The sequence below is a fragment of the Nicotiana tabacum genome, chromosome 2 (genome assembly GCF_000715075.1).
Source record: "Nicotiana tabacum cultivar K326 chromosome 2, ASM71507v2, whole genome shotgun sequence".
In the NCBI taxonomy this organism is placed as follows: Eukaryota; Viridiplantae; Streptophyta; class Magnoliopsida; order Solanales; family Solanaceae; genus Nicotiana; species Nicotiana tabacum.
Genome location: NC_134081.1, coordinates 34259100 through 34278604, shown reverse-complemented (window position 1 = coordinate 34278604; position 19505 = coordinate 34259100). Strand labels below are relative to the sequence as shown.

At 39.6% G+C, this 19505-nt stretch overlaps 2 protein-coding genes across 6 annotated transcripts; both read left to right on the top strand.

Moving 5' to 3' along the window:
• Positions 1-2040: 2040 nt before the first annotated feature.
• LOC142166427 (uncharacterized) lies at positions 2041-5523 on the top strand. The gene is made up of 9 exons (XM_075225691.1): positions 2041-2102; positions 2314-2401; positions 2507-2591; positions 2698-3542; positions 3594-3683; positions 3836-4026; positions 4213-4373; positions 4628-4824; positions 5251-5523. The coding sequence occupies exons 1-9, from the start codon at positions 2041-2043 to the stop codon at positions 5521-5523; spliced, it is 1992 nt and encodes a 663-aa protein (XP_075081792.1).
• A 689-nt stretch (positions 5524-6212) lies between these two features.
• LOC107829051 (protein FATTY ACID EXPORT 3, chloroplastic) lies at positions 6213-13213 on the top strand. 5 transcript variants are annotated; one of them, XM_016656472.2, is made up of 7 exons: positions 6213-6835; positions 9347-9737; positions 9898-10065; positions 11206-11252; positions 11366-11403; positions 12279-12381; positions 12698-13213. In XM_016656472.2, exons 1-6 carry the CDS (start codon positions 6581-6583, stop codon positions 12367-12369), a joined length of 990 nt encoding a protein of 329 aa, XP_016511958.1. In that variant the 5' UTR covers positions 6213-6580; the 3' UTR covers positions 12370-12381; positions 12698-13213. The 5 variants fall into 5 exon arrangements, 2 of the variants coding, with proteins under 2 accessions (XP_016511958.1, XP_016511957.1); XR_012699824.1 differs by having other exon boundaries at positions 6214-6835; positions 9344-9737; positions 11366-11829; XR_012699820.1 differs by lacking the exon at positions 11366-11403 and adding an exon at positions 11525-11829 and having other exon boundaries at positions 6214-6835; positions 9344-9737; positions 11206-11284.
• Positions 13214-19505: the final 6292 nt, after the last annotated feature.

Genomic DNA, 19505 nt, shown 5'->3' with positions numbered 1-19505 from the left:
CAAACAATTAGTAAGCATAAACAAGCAACGGTATCAACAAAAATATGGTGTAAGCCTAAATATACCCGGACATAAGCATAAATAGTAGCTACGCACGGACTCTCGTCACTTCGTACGTACGTAGCTCCCACAAATAGTAGTACATAATGATTAAATTCACTTATGGGGTTAATTCCCCCTTACAAGGTTAGAAAAGAGACTTACCTCGTTTCAAGGCCTACTTCCCGGTCCAAGAATGTGCTCACACCCTTAATTCGGTGCTGAATCAACCCAAAACTAATCAAATAGTATATAAACTAATCAATACATGCTCAAAAGTTCGTATCCCAACTATCAAAATGATTTCCCAAACCTATTTTCAAAATTCCTAAAATTCACCCCCAGGCCCACGTGCCCGGATTCCGGAAATTTTTGAAGAAAGTTGTTACCCATAACCTCATGAACTCAAATATATGATTTTTACTAAATTCCATAACAAATTTCATGGTTAAATCTCATCTTTGTCAAAAACCTAGGTTTTCACCTAAACCCAAAATTTTCACTAATTTACATGTTATAATCTACCCATAAACTATGTATTTAACACACATTGTATAGAAATTACTTACCTCAAAGTGCTAGGTGAAATCCCCTCTCTAAGAGCTCCAAGAATCGCCCAACAATGAAAGAAAAATGAGTCAAAATGACTAAGTCCCGTTTTAAAAGAGACCTCACTGCCTCTAGCGATCTCGCACCTGCGGTCGCAGGGCCGTACTTGCGTTGTCTCTTTTGCGGACAAAAGTCTGCTTCTATGGAAGTGCCCAGGCAGGCTGGCTCCGCTTCTGCGGACGGGGGTCCCGTTTCTGCGGAGGTTGGGGCGCACCTGCGGATCCTGGGCTGCCCTTCCTTGGCCGCTTCTGCGAGCTTGCACCTGCGGCTGGCCAAGCGCAGGTGCGATTATGACAGCAGCTGGGAGGTTCAATTGTTGCTCCCAATTTCTAACTTGATCTGAGCCTCGTCCGACTGATACTCGGGGGCCCTGGAGCCCCGCCCGAACATACCAACAAGTTTGGACTCGCTCGAACTTTCGGAACGCCCGAAACAATATTAAAACTAAGAATCACACCCCAAAACCAATTGAATCAAACTTATGAACTTCAAGTTCTTAAATTTACTCCCAATGCACCGAAACGTACTTAAACTACTCGGAATGACACCAAATTTTGCGTGCAAGTCTTAAATGACATTACAAACTATTCACGATCTCGAAATTCTATTTGGACCTCGATATCACCAAAACCCGCTCCAAACCAAATTTAAATAACTTCTAAAACCTTCAAGGATAAACTTTTACTATTAAGGGTCGAAACGCTCACGGGTCATCCAAAACCTGATCTGAACACACGCCCAAGTCCAAAATCATCATACAAACCTATTGGAATCGTCAAATCTTGATTCTGAGGTCGTTTACTCAAAACATTGACCGAAGTCAAACTTCGCCTTTTTAGCCAACCTTAAGGAACCAAGTGTTCCGATTTCAACCCGAACTCTTTCAAATCCCGAACTAACCATCCTTGCAAGTCATAAAATAGTAAAAGCACGTACGAGAAGTCTTATTTAGGGGAACAAAGTTTTAGAAAGCAAAACGACCGATCGGGTCGTTATAGAAAGGAGGCTGATTACCCAGAGATTGAGTTGAGCAGTGATGTTTTCAATAATCAAAAGGACATCATGAATACTTCACTAGTGAATATGAAGCTAGAGGAAACAAAGAAGATGAACAAGAAAGGGAGAAAGTTTAAAGAAAAAATGACTATACCAAGTGATGTTGTTCTGACAAGTGACATGGATCAGGAAAATCATAGCTTGGTGTATAGACCACTCTTTGGCCTTGACCCCAACCTTGCTGAGAAATATACTAGTTGGAAGGATAGAGAAAGGGGGCTTGAATATCAACTGCTAGACGAGCCACCAAGAATCATTGATCCAGGAGAAAATAGCCAGATGGCCTAGGGTGGGGAAGAAAATGCTATCAGTGATCCCCAAGACCATGACATGACTATGGAAATACCATCTGAAGATAAGAAAAACTCTCTATCCGATGATGATCATATGACAGGGAGGTATCAAAGTGCCGAATGAAATCCTGTGATTACCTCCCAAGTCCACCAAAAAATTATTCAATTCAACAATCTCTCTTCAAGAGGACTTGATGATCAACTAGGTGAGATCAATTGGGCTCCTAATAGTAGGAATCCAGAAGAAATTTCAAAGGCTCAGGGGGAACAAAACTCAAATGTTTCAAATGATTAGTTGTTTATCATTGAACATTAGGGGCATAGGGTCCCAAGGTGCTGCAGAAAGGCTCAAAACCATTAAAAACCAGTACAACCTTCCTTTTATTTTCTTGCAGGAACCCATGGTGAGAGCAAGGAAGATTGAAAAGTATAAAAGGATGCTTGGATACCAAGAATGTTTTCACAATTGTTCTAACAAGATATGAGTCTTTTGGTCTGCTGATTACAAGATCAATGTCCTGGATGATAAGGAACAACAAGTTTTACTTCAAACTCTCAAATTCATGGGAATATTTTATTTCACATTACCATTGTGTATGCCAAGTGCGATGAAAACCAAAGAATTATTCTATGGGATGAACTCAGAAGCACGTGCAATAACATTAACGGCCCTTGGGAGTGGTTGGTGACTTTAATATAGCTATTAGCTCAGAGGAGAAGCTGGGTGGCTTACCCTATAGAATTCAAGAAGGAATTGATTTCCTCTCCTGTCTGAATGACTGCAATTTACAAGACAGTGGATTTCATGGAATTGTTTTCACTTGGAGTGACAATAGGGACCCTCCCAACACATTTTGGAATAGATTAGACAGATTAACATACAATGTTGAATGGTTTGATCTGTTTGGGGAGACCAAAGTTACACATCTCTCTAGGATATGCTCTGATCATGCCCCGTTGTTGATGGAATATGGGAATTATGATCCTACTCATACTAAATATTTTAAATTTTTGAATATATGGGTGGACCATGATGAATACTTGAATGTTATCCAACAATCGTGGGTTGAAGAGGTTCATGGGAATCCCCTTTATATCCTTTACCAGAAGACTAAAAGAGTATGCAGTGCTCTGAGAAGATGGTCAAAGGCTACTTTTGGTGATATTTATGAAGAACCAAAGAAGTTGGAAAAGCTTATTAAGGAATTTGAAGAGGCATCTGTTACCAACAATACTCAAGATATCAGGACCAAGTTGGCTAGAACTAAAGCTGAATTCACCAGTTTCTTGATTCTTCAGGAGAAAGTTCTAAGGCAAAAAGCTAGGGTCAAATGGTTAGATGAAGGAGATGCCAACACAACTTACTTCCATAGAGTCATTAAGGATAGAAGAAGAAAGTTTTCCATCCTCAAAATAAAAAATGAGGAAGGAGAATGGATAGAGGGCACCAATGATGTAGCAAGTACAGTTGTCCAGTTCTTTCAAAAGATGTTTCAAGCTGATATTGTTGTAGAAGACTCTCAGATTCTAAATATAGTGAAGAAAGTGATTACTTAAGCTGATAATGCTTCTCTGACAGCTATGCCTTCCCTCCAGGAGGTTAAAGATTGTGTATTCTCGATTGATCCTGACAGTGCACCGGGCCCTGATGGCTTGAGTGCTAAATTCTATCAAAGTGCATGGGAAGTGATTTCTTATGATATATATAAGGCAGTGGGTGCGTTCTTTAATGGTGCCACTCTACCTAGGTTTTTCTCTCACACTTGCCTGATAATGCTTCCTGGTCGATAAATGAGAATATCTTATTGACCCAAGATATTTTTAATAACATTTTCAAGCCTAAAAAAGGTCTAAGTCTTGTCATTAAGCTTGACATGGCTAAAGCTTATGACAGAGTGTCCTGGCCTTTCTTATGTTTCATGCTCAGACAACTTGGTTTTGCTGAAGTGTGGATATACATGATCTACAGACTCATATCCAACAACTGGTACTCTCTTATTGTCAATGGTAGCAGGCATGGATTCTTCAAGTCTGAAAGAGGACTCAGATAAGGAGATCCTCTTTCACCCTCACTTTTTATTCTCTGTGCGGAGCTGCTTTCCCTAATGCTCAATGAACTCCATAACAACAACAGATTCATAGGGTATTATATAGTTCGCAATGGACCACATATTTCTCATCTTTCCTTTGCTGATGACACAATTATTTTCTGTAGTGGTATTAAGCAAACTCTGAAACTGGTTCTAGCGACTTTAGAATCATATGAGAAGATTAGTGGTCAAATGATCAACAAAGCCAAAAGCTGTTATGCAATGGCACCTAAGACTGCTATAAGCACTATTACTAGAGTTGGTAGAATTCTTGGTATGAGACATGGTAATTTCCCTATGAAGTACCTAGGGTGTCCTATATATACATGGGAGGAAAACTCTTGCCACATTCTCATATAGGGTGAGCAAGGTAATTAACAAAATCAAAAGATGGCATTTGAAATTCTTATCAACAGGTGGAAGGGCAGTTCATCAAGCATGTTCTCATGGCTCTCAATATTCATACTACTGCTTCAGTGCATTCTCCCAAATGATCCTTTGAATTGATAAAGACATATTTGGCTAGGTTTTTTTGGTCAGGGCATGCAAATAGAGAGAAACACTATTGGGTGGCATGGAAGACTTTGTGTTTTTCTTTTGAGGAAGGAGGAACAGGATTCAGGAAATTAGAAGACATTTACAATGCCTCCAATGCCAAACAGTGGTGGAAATTCAGAACCACCCAATCCCTTTGGGCTCAATTCATAAAAGCAAAGTACTGTAATGGAAGCAATCCAGTTTGTACAAACTGGATGAAAGAAAATTCCTATAGTTGAAAAGCTATGTGTTCAATCAAAAACAAAGTGGAGCAAAACATACTTTGAAAAATTGGAAAAGGCAACATCAGCTTTTGGTTTGACAATTGGATGGACAACGGTCCTCTTTATGAAACTCTCTCTGATAATCCCATATTGAGTAATCTAAAGATTAATGAAGTACTCAAGGATGGCCAATGGGATTGGTCAGTTCTTCAGTACCAACCCCCTGACCACATAAAAATTTACCTATCTTCTTTGTCTTCATTGCAAGTTCTCATCAACCAACAAAAGAAGGATTCAACAATCTGTACTAGCAATAACAATGGCAAATTTACTATATCAAGTGCATGAAATCTGTTAAGGCAAAGAAATAGAGTTTCTAGCTATAACGCTAACATTTGGCAGAAAGGTGTTCCTTTCAAAATGTCCTTTATGATATTGAGGGCTGTTCACAACAAGGTTGCCACTGATGAGAGAATTTCTAGCCTTGGGATTGTCGTCGACTCTAGGAGGAGTTGCTGTACTAGTTTCAGTGACATCCAGGGACCTGAAACTACAAATCATTTATTCTATAGTGATCAATATGCACAACAAGTGTGGAATTTCTTTATTGGCAGATTGGGCATTGAGTATAGAAACAACAATCCGAGGACTCTCATACTCAATTGCTGGAAATAGAAGGGAAAAAATCCCATGGCTAACTACATGCACAAAATCATGCCTCCTATCATCATTTGGAAGATATGGAGGTCTAGGTGTAGCTCTAGATTTGATATGGAAAAACCATCTTTTCACAGATCCAAAGAGATGATTGCTTTCAACATCACTCAGCTTATCAAATCTCATTTCAAGAAGATCAACGTTGGAAACAATTGGGAAGATGTATGTAGCATGTATGAAGTCCAGGTGGTGATGAACTGCTTTATTATGGTGAAATGGCTCAAACCACCACCTCTTTTTGTGAAGCTGAACATTGATGGATCTTGTCTAGATGGCAACTGTGGAGGAGGAGGTATAGTGAGAGGGAGTGATGGCTGTCTCATTATGGCATATTCATTGCCATTGGGACAGGACACCAGTAACACTGCAGAAGCTAGTGCATTGCTCTATGGCCTTAAATGGTGCATCAACAATGGCTTTAAGTCAATCATAGGAGAAACTGACTCACTCATCCTTCAGAACTCAGTGATTGGAGAATGGGATACACCTTGGAGAATCAGTGATACAGTAGAAGAGATAAAGTTGTTGGTAAATACTCATGATATTAAACTCAGCACGGCTATAGAGAAGCAAATCGTGTTGTGGACAAATTGGCATCCCTTAGCCATAATCTAACAGATCTTTTTATATATAACACTTTTGATAGCTTACCTGGGTAGGTTAGAGGCTTGATAAATACCGATAGATTGCAACTTCTTTCATTTAGAGTCAAGAAGAAAAAAGCAAGCACCCTCACATATGAACCACCTTGAATTTTCAGCTTTATAGCCACTATGTAGCTATTTTTTGATGTTAGCTTTTTAGCTTTCTAAACTTGGTTTCCAAGGTCAAACTCTTGTAGTAGAGCAGGCAAAGCCCCCACTTTTACAAAGATTATTCTCAAAGTGGCTATAAAATCGTGACTCAGTTTGAAGGTAAAAAAAAAAAAAAAGAAAAAAAAGCCTTCTCTGCTACCTAGTACCTACCAACCACACTCCACTACTGTAACTCGACGAAAGAGCGCTGAACATTGAAAATGAATGTTGCAATATCAGCAAACCCTAACCCTAGTTCTTCTCTTTTCTTAAACCAAGCTCCTTCAATGGCGCTCTGTTATTCTCCTGCTTCTCTAGGGTTCACTTCTATTCAGGGACCTAAAGGAAAGGCTTTTGTTGCGGTTCGCTCTGTTTCTCCGTCTGGCTTTGGTTTCGGCTCTGGCTTAACTCCGTTGGCTCGGCGGAATTTAAGGAATAGATCGATTCTATCATTCGCTGCTTCACATGAGGAATCGGTGAGCCATGTTCAGTAACTTGCTTTCTAAATAGATATTTATTTATTCATTTATTTGTTGTGTTTTATTAGCTCGTTTAGTTAGTAAATTGAGGATTTGTAAGCGTTATTCGGATATGAATTGCAGTCAAAGGTAGAAGCTTTATTATGAGGGAAAACCTGTTTTTGGGACCATCAGTTGTTAAGATTTTCATTAGGTTTATGGTCATTTTATTGGTTGAAACAATTTAAAGATTTTCTAATTGAGCATCTATGGATTTGTGATATTTAGGGGGAAAGAGTGCAATTTTCCTTACTGCGTGGGTAGTGGATAAGGAGTTAGTTTAGTTGAAAAAAGATCACGCATATTAAATTTTGAATCCTTAAATGAGATTAAAATCTAGAAATTATGAAAGTGGTACAAAATAATATTATTGGTGGTGTGTCATTTAAAATAGGTCATATAAATTAGGACGGAAGGAGTACTATATAATTCAAACTCCTAGCGAAAGTCTTTACTGCTTATTCCCTTTGGATACACCTTGCATTTTACTTTTTTATGTGGTTGAATCAGTGTTGTTAAAGGCGCGCTTAAGCCCTGAAGCGAGGCTCAAAACATGTTGAGTGCTTCGCCTCGCTTTGTGGGCGCTTCAGTGTTGCATCAAGGCTCTAAACCATACTTTTCCTTGCCAAAGAGTGTAATCCTGAAAAGACGACACTAAATAATTGATTCTTCACTTTATCATAATTGTTTTCTAATTTCTTTGTCCAAATATTTGTTATTCATGCTTATAATTATTAGTATTAGACTACATATACATATTTTTACTCTTTCTCTAGTTGCGCATTTTTTTCATTAAAGCTCACGCTTTATTTGCGCTTTGCGCTTAAAGCCCCAACAGACCTTGGCGCTTTTTTTGCGCTTTTCGCCTTTGATAACACTGGGTTGAATATAATGTGAGGTCCAGGGCATGGACATCGATTGTTGTTTTCAGATTCCGTTAAGTACAAAGATTCTAAGACAAGCTTGTATAAAGGGAAATCCAAGTTGTTGTTCCCTTTGTAGCTTATACTCGCTTGTAGGTGGTTCAACATCAAGCTGAAAGAGTTAAACGTAATCCTCTTAATTTATAGTATCTTGTCATAGTTTTTAAATATGTAAATTTTATTTGAAAAAAGTTGAGGGATCAACAGCCGTGTCCACATCGAAGGTTAGATGCTTAGCCCCTGGTACCTCGAACCCTGTCATCTTCTTTGGACGAGGTAGCGTTATATTGTGTCATCAAACCTGATGTCTTAATTTTTAACTAACTCTTTCACATTTCGTACTATCATTTTAAATTTGAGTAGCCAGGTACATTATGCAAGAGGAGTTTTATTAGGGTATGAACATGTTGGCATCCACACTTCACGATCAAATTTTGATTGTGAAAGCTGGAATCTGATCTAGGTGTCTACTTTAATGGTTTCTGAAGGAAACTAAGAAGCTATAATGAAGATACATAATTGTATGAAATAGTGATGGGCAGCTTGGTGGGGTTTGTTGGATGCTTGCTTTTTTTGCTGTTATATTCTTTTTCTTGTGTTTCTTTGTCATGGCATTTGGCTAGCTAGCGCCCTGCTTATTTATGCTCCTTTTTGTGAAGGAAGGATTCCATTCCTTCCAACTTGTGATAGCTCTTATATTTCAACTTCGTATGAGACTGGCATTTCTTTTGTATTGTGTGGTATCAATCAGAAAAAATGGGTTAAGAGAATTGTGCAGAGCTCTATATAGTAATTTCCTTAAAAGATAAATGAATAGAAAGGAGACTCAGGCCTTTTTTCCTTAAAAGATAAATGAATAGAAAGGAGACTCAGGCCTTACTTTTTTGCTATACGCACTGTCATGGAAGTAACAAAACTTTAGAACAGCACGTTATAAAATACTAAAATTTTGATTGATGTGATATTGAGTGTGTTGAACCTGATGAAAGCATAATGTGATCAAGGTGTGGTAAGCTACGATTGGACCAAACTTTTCTATCATATGTTAAGAATGGAATATTTAATCTCTCTATCTCTCTCTCTCTCTATATATATATATATATAATGGAGTGTCTAATCTATTAAATGGTTTAGTATATTATTATGCTCTCCCCATCCTTATTAAGTTGAGCTTCTCTTCTTTATGGTCCACCCCAAAGAACATTGACTGCTTTCCTTAAATGGAAAATATTTTCCTCTCCAACAATTGAACTAGTATAAATTATTTATGTTTTTATTATATTGAACTTGATGTGGCATGCTTTTGTATAACTATTCCACATTCTTTATATTTCAAGCTATTATCCTAAACGCTTCCGGACAAACTCAAATATGATAATATATCCAAATATTTTACTCTTATATCCTAACAAGTCAAATTAGGTCTATATTATTAGGGTGGAGGGAGTAGTATGTTGATTGGTGTGTATAACTATGTTTTATTGATCTTTATGACGTTAGGCATAGTTCTTTCAATTTTATGAGTCAATTTGCATATCTTCAGAAGCCTTCAGATGTTGAATTGGAGAAGGACAAAAAAGATCTTAAGACGGAGGCTGAGGAGTCAGAAGAGGCCTGGAAGCAGACCCTAGCTTCCTTCAAAGAACAAGCGATGCAGGTAAAGGCTGTGTCACAAGAAGCATATGAGGTCTATTCCAAGAAAGCTATGATCATTTTGAAAGAAACTTCTGAGAAGTTAAAAATCCAAGCGGAGAAGGCAAGAGAAGATCTGACTGTAGTTGCAAAGGAAATTAGTGAGGAGAGTAAAGAATACTTGGCAACTGCTGCCAAGAATTCCCCTGAACCTGTAAAGGATATTGTAGAAACATTTGCTTCCTCTGCGGATGAACTAAGTGACGTTTCAAAAGTGCGAGACTTTTATGTGGGAGTACCTTATGGTATGTAGAACTTGTCTTTTCAAATGCAGTAGTAAGAGACTGTTCCACTTTATAAGTCGTTTTATTATTTTGTTTGGGTTACTATTAGTTTAAATTCTTTGTGAAGCATGCAATGGCTTGAAACGTATAGCTTTTTCATTGCCTTGGTCATGCTCTGCAGGAACTCTTCTTTCTGTTGGTGGCTTTTTGTACTTCATGCTAAGTGGAAGCATTGCTGCCCTTAGATTTGGTGTTATACTTGGTGGTACTCTTGTGGCCTTGAGCATCTCAAGTTTAAGATCGTGGAAAAGTGGAGAGTCGACTTCTCTAGCCTTAAAGGGACAAGCAGGTTAGCATACGAGAGACTACTCTCATTTACTCCCTACTCTACTTGTACTCTTTCTAACACCTATATGCAACTCTTACCTAAAGATTCTGGTTTATTTGGTACGCCTTTTTACGTATTAGTTTGCTATTACCAATTTCAGCAAAGGGTGTCGTGGGAGTTGCTTGTGAATCTGGCATATAATTGTCATATAGGGGACGACACCATTTAATAGGAATGATAAATAAACTTGCAATGTCAGTAAAAGAAGCAGAGATTCTCTAGTGTTGAAGATCCCTAATTTGTCTTAAAGATAAACTATTGAGTATTGAAATTAGTCGATTTCAAATTAAGTGGAGTATACTTTAAAAGGATTCATATGTTAGATTCCGACTAGTTCAGGATGTAGGCATGGTAGTTGTTGTATTGATATGCTAATTAGCCCTTAATTTTATTGGGTTTCTGAATAAAATGGGGTTGAATGGAGTTGACCCATATAGAGTATTCATATATTCCGATCCTAACTGGTTTTGGATTAAGGTTTAATCGATTGATTTCATATTTATGATTCTAGATAAAATTCACAGAATCTGGATGTTTTTTGTTTATTCACTTTAGAACAAGTTGTGGAAACAGAATTCTCACCATTTAGGAGGAACAGCGGTGGCAACTTCACCAATTTTCTTCTGAAATTTTTGCTAATTGAGAAGGCCCAAGTTTTGTTCAAAGCATGCCAGATGTTGCTTCTATGTGCACAATTGTTACCCTCAATTACAAACCCAAAAACATAAAAGAAAAATTATTTCCTTTTATCCCAACTAGACTTTCAAGTTTCTTTTCTTTTTCCATATGTGGTTGTGGGTTGCACCTTACTCCACTGCTACCTGCATGCTCAATACTTTCAAGGGTACAATGAGCTTCTGTAGGTTAGTTAGGGGTTTCCTACCTTCATGCACTCCAAAATTTTCAGTTTTACCCTCCTGGTTGGGGAAAATTGACTTTCAGGTAATTTTACAATTTTGAAAAAGACCTTATTTGTGATTGTAATGCTGGAATTTGTTTCTCATATTTTCTTTAATTGTTAAAAATTTGTTTCTCATATTTCAATTTCTGTATTAATCAGTGCAACATTGCTTTACCTGTTACTTGCTTTCTCTTTTTCAGCCATTGCTACCATCTTATTTGTCAGAGAATTTCGTGTGCTGTTGCAGGTAAGACTTCCTTTTCTTCCTCCTCCCTCTTTGCTTAGAGTTCTTATCCAGTTGTTCTTGGTCAATAATGTTTTTGACGATGGTTCTTACAACTTTTTTCTCTTGCTTTGCAGAGACCATTTATTTTCAATTTTATTACAGCCTTCATCAGGTTTCAATATTTCTAGTTCTCACATACTTTTTTAATTCTACACTCTATTTAATATTTTGCTGGTCTATTTTTGCTCGTCGTCTTTTTCAAAATGTTCTTTCTATCTTGTCCAAAATAAAAGGAAAAGAAGGATGTGGCAGTGGAGAGAGGGTGGGGGAGGATGCGAGAGGGTCAGAATGGGTGATGGGTTCACAGCAACATGGTTAGCTGTAATCCGTCCACCAAGGGTCTTGATGCCAGCTAGGTCTAAATGCAGTTATTTCAAAAAGGCTGGTGGGAGATCATATACTTGCTACTGATAGTAGGATGAACATGTTTCCTTAGAACAAGATAAACAAGTGCTCCGGAGTTCATCAAGTCCCTCATGAAATTTCTGCTCTCATGTTGTATTCGAGCCGTGGAAACAGCCTCTTGCAGAAATGCAGGGTAAGGTTGCGTACGATAGACCCTTGTGGTCCAGCCCATCCCCGGACCCCGCACATAGAGGGAGCTTAGTGCACCGAGCTGCCCTTATGTTGTATACTAAATGCTATTTTTTTAAAATGATTTAACGTTATTGAGAGTGAAATACTGGATTTTCATCTTAAGGAAAAAAAACACTCTTTTGCCATCGGTGTCCGTCTTCCTATGCTAAATTATTTAGCTACCTCTTAGTATATTTCGTATGTATGTCTTCTAGCATTGAGGTGTTGTTATTGTTGTATCCCCTCAAGAAAGTGATGTAACCCCCTACCCTCTACCCTCCGAAAAGGAAAAAAAGGGAGTATGTAGCTACATGAAGTTTTTGAAAAAGAGCATAATGAGCACTGGCATAGTAGATTTTTGTATATCTGGTCCTCACTTTAGCATTGTCAATTGGCTTTTGCTGTGTGTAGTGGAGGAGTGGCAGCATTCTATGCTTATAGAATCTTAAGGGATGGTGAACAGACAAAGGGCTCAAACTCAGCAGCACAGACAGAAAACTAATCTTAATTCAGGGTAATGTTAATGTATATTGAGATTTTTAATTTTCTCCATGAGAATGTTTTCCTGAAGTGAGTTATCAAAATCATGTTTCTTTGAATCTATCTTCTTGGTCCTCCGCCTTCTCTTTCGATGTTCGCCAATCGGAGAGGACAGCCAATTGAACCTACTTCTCATGGAATGTGTGCTTACCCTAATTTTCATCATCATGGAAAATCCTTATCGAAAAAAGAAAAAAGGCACTTTGGCTGCCCTATCTAGTGTTGCAGTGAAATTATGTGGGCTGCTGATCTTTCTCTAATTGTTTATTCCTGCTGCTTGAATTGCCCAGGCAAGAAACATATCCTATACGAGTAGCGGGGAATTTCAAGTTTTCCTCAATTTCAACCTGGTAGATAATCGTCCAATATATGAGCTTCTTTGTGCTGCATCTCTTGTGCTCTGAACTCGCTGAAGGCCCAACAACTTGTTATTCTGAAAGAAATAAATCTGCTCATGCCAGTTGGGTAATATGCTGGACAAGGATATGTTTTTCCGTTTGCCCAAGTTAACGAGCCTCTAAAGTTGCAACTGCAGTGTTTGTGCATTATTTTCCCGTAGTTTATTATTAATACTAGTGAGTTCAGATCTTGAAGGCTAGAAATGAGCAGGGGGTTTATGCAATCCCTTGAACGTCTTAAGATGATTTTTAGGTTCTACTTGAGGAAGATATTTCTGTGTTGGGGGAATTGGTTCTCCGAGTAGGATGCTTGAATGATGTATTAAGGATATATCTTTCTTGCTCGAATGTAATGGACAATATGCATTAGTTACCATTTCGAAGAAACAGGTTGGTGTTCAAATTTCATGTTCCAAAGTCCAAACTGGTTTTCAAGCTTCATTTTTTTCCTGAACATGGGGGGCTGGCGACCATTTGTACAATAATATCTTATCGGCCAAATACATATGCGGTCCCTTGAACTTGTCCAGTTTTTTTATTTAGACACTTGAACTATTGCTTATTCCTATTGGACACCTAAACTCAAGTCCTATCATGCCAGTTAGACATACTCTGCTGACATGGCGGTGTGCGTGAATCTCACCTCCAAAAAGAGTGTGAATGGCCAAACTTTTTATTTTTAATCTCTTTTCTCTTTTCTCTTTTCTTTCATCTTCTCTCTTCCCTTGATAGCCATCTCTACCAACATAACCAGCAAATCTCCACCAGATGCAAAACGGGATGCATGCCATTAAGCAAATCTGCTGATTCAATAGCATAAAAAACCAAATCTCTACTTCATTTTTTTCTCTTTCTCTCTCATTGTCAATTCCGGACAAATTTGCTTACGGCCAGCATAAGCCCGGCAACATTACTGCCATTACAAAAAGTAGTAGTAGTTTGACATTCTTCTTTTGCTTATTTATATCTACATCGAATTTTTCCTTTTAGAGTTTTAAGGCACAAATCTTTTACTTCCATTACAAAATTCTCTGGCAACGCTAAGCTTAATTGACTGCGGATTTTGACTGAGAAAGTAGTATTTTCAAAGTTAAGATTTGTAGTTTGAATGGATTCCTCATCGTCTATGACAATAGCTACTAATAGAGAGGTTCCTTAGTTTGACTTGCTTTTTCAGTGGGGAGTATTCTCGATTGTTTTAGAGGGAAGACATCAGATAGTCTGAAGTGAGAAAGAGATCAACGGTGAGGTTTCCGGTGGTCTCGGGCGTGGGTAGATGGTGGCACAACAAGAAAACGTAATTGACGAAATTTTTAAAAATCCACGTGTCACATGTTGATTGGTGTTTATTTACATATCAGGCGTTTGAGATTCACTCTTTGTTCTTGTAAGAGGTTATCAATTAAGTGTTTAATAGGCATATTTTCAACAAATATTAGGTGTTCAATAGGAACATGATTTAGTTCAAATCGAACAAGATTAAGGGCTGCATATGTATTTGGCCTATATTATCTGCTTTGGCCTATATTATCTGTTTCCAATTAAAAAGAATATCGTTTGAACAAATACCAATGAGCTTTTATCAGACGCTCTTGTACTCAATGCAATCTTTGTTCTAAAAGATGACATTATTATTCCAATCCATGTAGTAACAGTCTAGATTATCCATTGGAATTCTGTTTTTCATGCAAAATCAAATAAAGACGTCCGAAAAATGGTACAACTCAATTATCAGTCTCATGCTTCATAAATCATAATCGCAATGCCACTAGAATCACTAATTAAAAAAAAAAAAAACAATTGTTAGGTAAGAGAGATATTGTTACTTCTCTCAACAAAAAAAAGAAAAAAAGAGAGAGAAGTGATTCCAAGGTTAATCAATATGTTCTCGACTATGTTAACATTTGCAGTTCCTTGCAATTTGGCAACTTTCGTTTTTGAGAATTCTGTGGATCCCAGGTACCAATGTCGACATTTTCTGACTTAAATCTTAAACTGGTGAATGGTGACTGTCATCTTATTCTTTCTGGTTGTTTTATCGTTTTTCCTCAAAATCGGATAATAATTGAATTTATACGCGGTTTTAAGGATATGTGATCTAATTTGATACAAAGTGAGAAATCAGATTTAAAATGGAAGAATAAGTAGAAAAATAAATACAAACCATACAGATTGAACAACTTAAGTCTCGCAAGGTTAACTTTCTTCGAATTTAGATGTGATGTTATTGAAGCCAGAATAATATGAACAAAGCTGGAAAAAATAGTATCTTGTTCTTTGAACTATGTTACAATGTCCCCATGAATTACTCAGTTTCCTCTATATATTTAGGGAGATGAAGTTTTTAAGACATTATTTTATAATAAATTATGTAGATAGTTGGCTCCTTTTTTGACTTAATTCCGTGATTTCTGCCATAATGATTGGTTAATGGCGAGAATCACGGATCCTTGTCGGATGAGTTGGCGAAGCTTTTCTTCGAGGCCGTCAGAAGTAGGATTGGTTGTGCCTTCGGTAAAATCGAGGGCAAATATGATGGTCTTGTCGAACTTCAGACCTCGATATTTCGGCCTTCTGTTATTTGGCTCGGCAAATTTCCCTCGATCTTGTTCGGTCTCAATCTCGTTCGGTCCCGGGGTCACGAGCTCAATGATGAATCTTCGCACCTTGGTTCGATATAACTCAAGATCAAGCTTTAACCTATTCGTATTTTAGTCTCGATTGGTCACATAAGGGTCGAACCCGGTTTCGACCGTATACATATAGTCCCATCATTTTTCGGAAAGAAGATGACGAGAAACGATGTGAACTTTCGAATCCCGCTTTGATGGATCATGACGTAAGCGACAAACAGTTACTGAAACGTCCCGTCGGTCCAGTTACCAAGGCAGTAAATGCCTGTCAGTTGTTGGTCGGCCATTACGGATTTTGAACCGTCATTAGCATAGTATAAATATCCCAACTTTCATTCCTTCAAACCTTACGTTCAAAGCTCCTTCTATCCTTGTTCTTCAAAAATCTCTTCACTCTCCAATTTTTTTACTTAGATTTCTTGAACCTTTTGCAAACCACTAAGCGTACCTTCTTAATTTCCTCTTCTTCATCTCGGCTCTAAAATGGCGAAAACTTCTAAGACTGTCCCACAAAAGGAGGCAGCCTCTTCATCACGATCTGCAGGCGACGGGACTACGGCGGAATCCCACCCTGAAGAGTTTGTTCCTGCAGGGTGCCCGACCATTGCTGATTTCAAGATCGAAAAATTTTTCTTGGTACCGGGTCGGTGCAAGCCGGTCTCGAGATATATATGTTCGATCACCGAGGATCTCCTCTCCAAGGTAAAAAAGGATTGCAACTGGGCCAATAAGCATGTGGTGGTGCCTTCGCCTGAGGAAGAAATTACTACCCACGTGGAGGATTTTTTAAGTGTTTACACTTACCCCTTCACATTGGGTCCCTTAGATCAGGTCATTATCGCATTCTGCAAGAGGTACGAGGTGACCCTCATTCAAATTCACCCCTTCTTCTGGAGGATAGTGATTCTTCTCCGTTTCTTTGTAAACAAAATCGAGGGGTGTCCCTTCACCCTCGATCATTTTATGCGCCTGTACAATCCCCGACTCTATCGAGGGGGATTAATCAAACTTGATCGCCAGGATAGTAAGGCTCCGTTCTCGAGTATAGATGAGGCTCGGGACCGAGGCTGGATAGGCCGATTCGTTCGATTAAGGATTTCAGACTTGATCCCTGCCTAGGACATGCCATTTTCCGAGAAATGGAACATGAAGCGTAAATATAACTTTGCCTTAGAGATTTTATTTATTTTTTCTCCCCTTCCCTCCCTTCTTATCGGTGTTTTTGTGGTGCAGTTGTGGCTCGGATGCTGGATGTCGTTCCTCAACTCAAGGAGTGGGTTGAGGACCTTATGTCATAAAGACCATATTCCGAGCGCGCATGGATGGAATTATCGAAAGGTCGGTGGGAGGCCCGTAATCATGGTAAGTTTCCTTTTCTGATTCAATAATGTTTGACTTTCTCATTACACTGTTGAATTCTTATCGGTTCTGTTTTATTTTGTAGGTCTCCCCAAAGATGTTTCTATGAGGCCTCTATCTGGTGATGAGGATGTGCCTCTCGAGTCCCCTGCTCCGAGGCAGGGTGATGAGAAGAAAAGGAAAGGGCCCCGAGCTCTCTGGACTTGGAAAAGAAAAAACCAAAGAGGAGGCTGGTGCGTAAACTTAAGGAAAGTACCGACGTCCTCTCATCGGACTCAATCCGCCAACTGAGGGATGAGTCCAAAGAAGAAGAAGAAGAAGAAGAATAAGATAATTCTGACCTAGTGGCTCGGGTGCGAACTGCTTTGCCTTAAGCCGGGGAGGATGCTGAGAAGGCATTGGCCGAGATCTTCGAGCCGAAATGGGGTGCAACTACTTTGCCTCAAGCCAGGGGAATCGAGAGGGAGGCCGGGGCCGACACATCTCGAGCAGAGGAAGGTGCCTCAAAAGATGCGCTTAGGGCGATTGACCTTACCGGGTCTCCTCAGGTCTCAGATGCCATGATCCACGAGGCCGATATGCTAGAAGGCCATTCTTACGAGGGGCCTCAAGGGGCGACAGATATCCACAACTTCTTGGATGGGTTAGAGTCTATTTCTTTAGAGGACGTTACTGGGCTCGGTGACTTGCCGGTGCCGAAGAAGGTACCACCATCGGAGGCTAGTGGGTCTTATTCGAGCCCAAAGTTGGTGAATTGGTTCCCGGCCCCGAGCGTTAACCCAGACCGAAGGCGATCAATAGTTTTCTCTGTCCCGGAAGATGCCTGGGTTTTCTCTGTCCCCGTGGGGGTTGCCAGCTACCTTCAGTGCTTGGTGACCGAAGAGGACCGGGCCGTGATGGATGCGGTGGAAGCGCCCTGCTTATTCAATGAAGCTCAGCAGGCTTTGAATCGGGTAATTTCGAGTGTCCCCCCATTATGTATTTTAAATTTGAAGTTGCAAATAATCCTAACACTTTTCTTTATGCTTGCAGGTCTCGGTACTGAACCATGATACTTTCCTCCGATTCCGGGAGGAATTAACCCAACACGAGGCCGAGGTTCAGGAGCTTACTGAGAAAAGGGACTCTTATAAGCTTCTGAGTGAAAACTTCAGGCCGAGTTAGAAGCGGCTTGGAATGAGCATGCCGAGTGGGCCGAACAGGTAAACCGAGTATTTGAAGATAGTGACAACGAACTGGATTCAGTGGCTAACGATCCGATCATGTAGGTTCAACAAAGGGTTGAACAAATCGGGCAGCCCCAGGCGCAGGTAGACACGATACAAGCTGAGGCCGAGGAGTTCAACAAAAATATAGATCTCTTAGCCTCGGAAAAAGGAAGCTGTCCAAACACAACTGGCATCAGCCGAGGCGCAGCTTCGGGCTGCAAAAGAGAAAAACTTGGTACAGGTTAAGAAGATCGAGGAGCTCCAATCTCAGCTAAACTCGGCAATTTCTGGTCAAGAGAATCTGGCCAAGGAACTCGAGGTGGCCAAATCAGAGGTGGTTGTGGCCGAGACCAAGGCTGATGGTAAAGTGGCCTAATTCAAGGTTGATGTCTAGGCGATTCATACGCAGGCTAAAAGTATGGTGGATCATGCAAGGTGGCAAACTCGAAGGGAAGATCTCGAGGGAGTCAATGCTCAGAACTTCGACCTACTGGCTGAAATCGGGAATGCCAAAGTAGAAGAAGCCAGGGCCCAGAAGCTGGCTTTTCTCGAGGAAGATTCCGAGAGCTTATCTGAATCTGAAGGCGGGGAAGATCCCGAGGATGAAGACGCTGCCCCCGATGGGGACTAGGTCACTTAGGCGTTTAGAGATATTATTTGCTTTTTACATCTTTTTGAGGCCGTTTTGGCCATTGTAAAGTTCTGTATCGAGCCATTCTGGCCTTTGTAAAAAGATTGTATATATAAGGCTTTCTTTCAAATTTTCCCTTTGCTTTATTACTTGTATTCACGATGGTCGGAATACCTTAGCATAAAATAACTTAGGTTATATTTGAAAGTCCAAACAAACCTTGCCTTTATTACTGTTTTGGGTTAAGGCATTGTAGGGGTTCGGTGTTGCCGATAATTTTCCCCGAAATATCTTAGGTTTATAACCTTGCTGAGGGAAACCTTTAGAACCGGTTATAAAGAAGAATTTTTTTGAAGACCTTGTTTTTGTTATGGGTCTCAGACGTCCCCGAACCGTATTAGTATGGCCTTATCCTTTTTAGTTCGGGCGCTGCCAAATAAGCTTTTATGCCCTCGAGTGTGTTTAACTCGGAATGGCCTTAGCCTTTAGATTCGGGCATGCCAAATAAGCTTCATGCCCTCGAGTGTTTTTAACTCGGAATGACCTTAGCCTTTAGATTTGGGCATGCCAAATAAGCTTCATGCCCTCGAGTATTTGTAACTCATAACGGCCTTAGCCTTTAGATTTGGGAATGCCAAATAAGCTTCATGCCCTCGAGTATTTTTAACTCGGAACGGCCTTAGCCTTTAGATTCGGGCATGCCAAATAAGCTTCATACCCTCGAGTGTTTTTAACTCGGAACAGCCTTAGCCTTTAGATTTGGGCATGCCAAAGAAGCTTCATGCCCTCGAGTATTTTTAATTCGGAACGGCCTTAGCCTTTAGATTCGGGCATGCCAAATAAGCTTTATGCCCTCGAGTGTTTTTAAC

Excerpts from the sequence above, each read along its gene's own strand:
- LOC142166427 (XM_075225691.1), top strand. The coding sequence starts at position 2,041 with ATGGAAATACCATCTGAAGATAAGAAAAACTCTCTATCCGATGATGAT. Across the intron at positions 2,103-2,313 it reads GATGATCATATGACAGGGAG|GGGCATAGGGTCCCAAGGTG; the intron begins GTATCAAAGTGC and ends ATTGAACATTAG. Across the intron at positions 4,027-4,212 it reads AGCAGGCATGGATTCTTCAA|TGGTATTAAGCAAACTCTGA; the intron begins GTCTGAAAGAGG and ends TATTTTCTGTAG.
- LOC107829051 (XM_016656471.2), top strand. The coding sequence starts at position 6,581 with ATGAATGTTGCAATATCAGCAAACCCTAACCCTAGTTCTTCTCTTTTC. Across the intron at positions 10,066-11,205 it reads AGCCTTAAAGGGACAAGCAG|CCATTGCTACCATCTTATTT; the intron begins GTTAGCATACGA and ends TCTCTTTTTCAG. Across the intron at positions 11,404-12,278 it reads TTTATTACAGCCTTCATCAG|TGGAGGAGTGGCAGCATTCT; the intron begins GTTTCAATATTT and ends TGCTGTGTGTAG.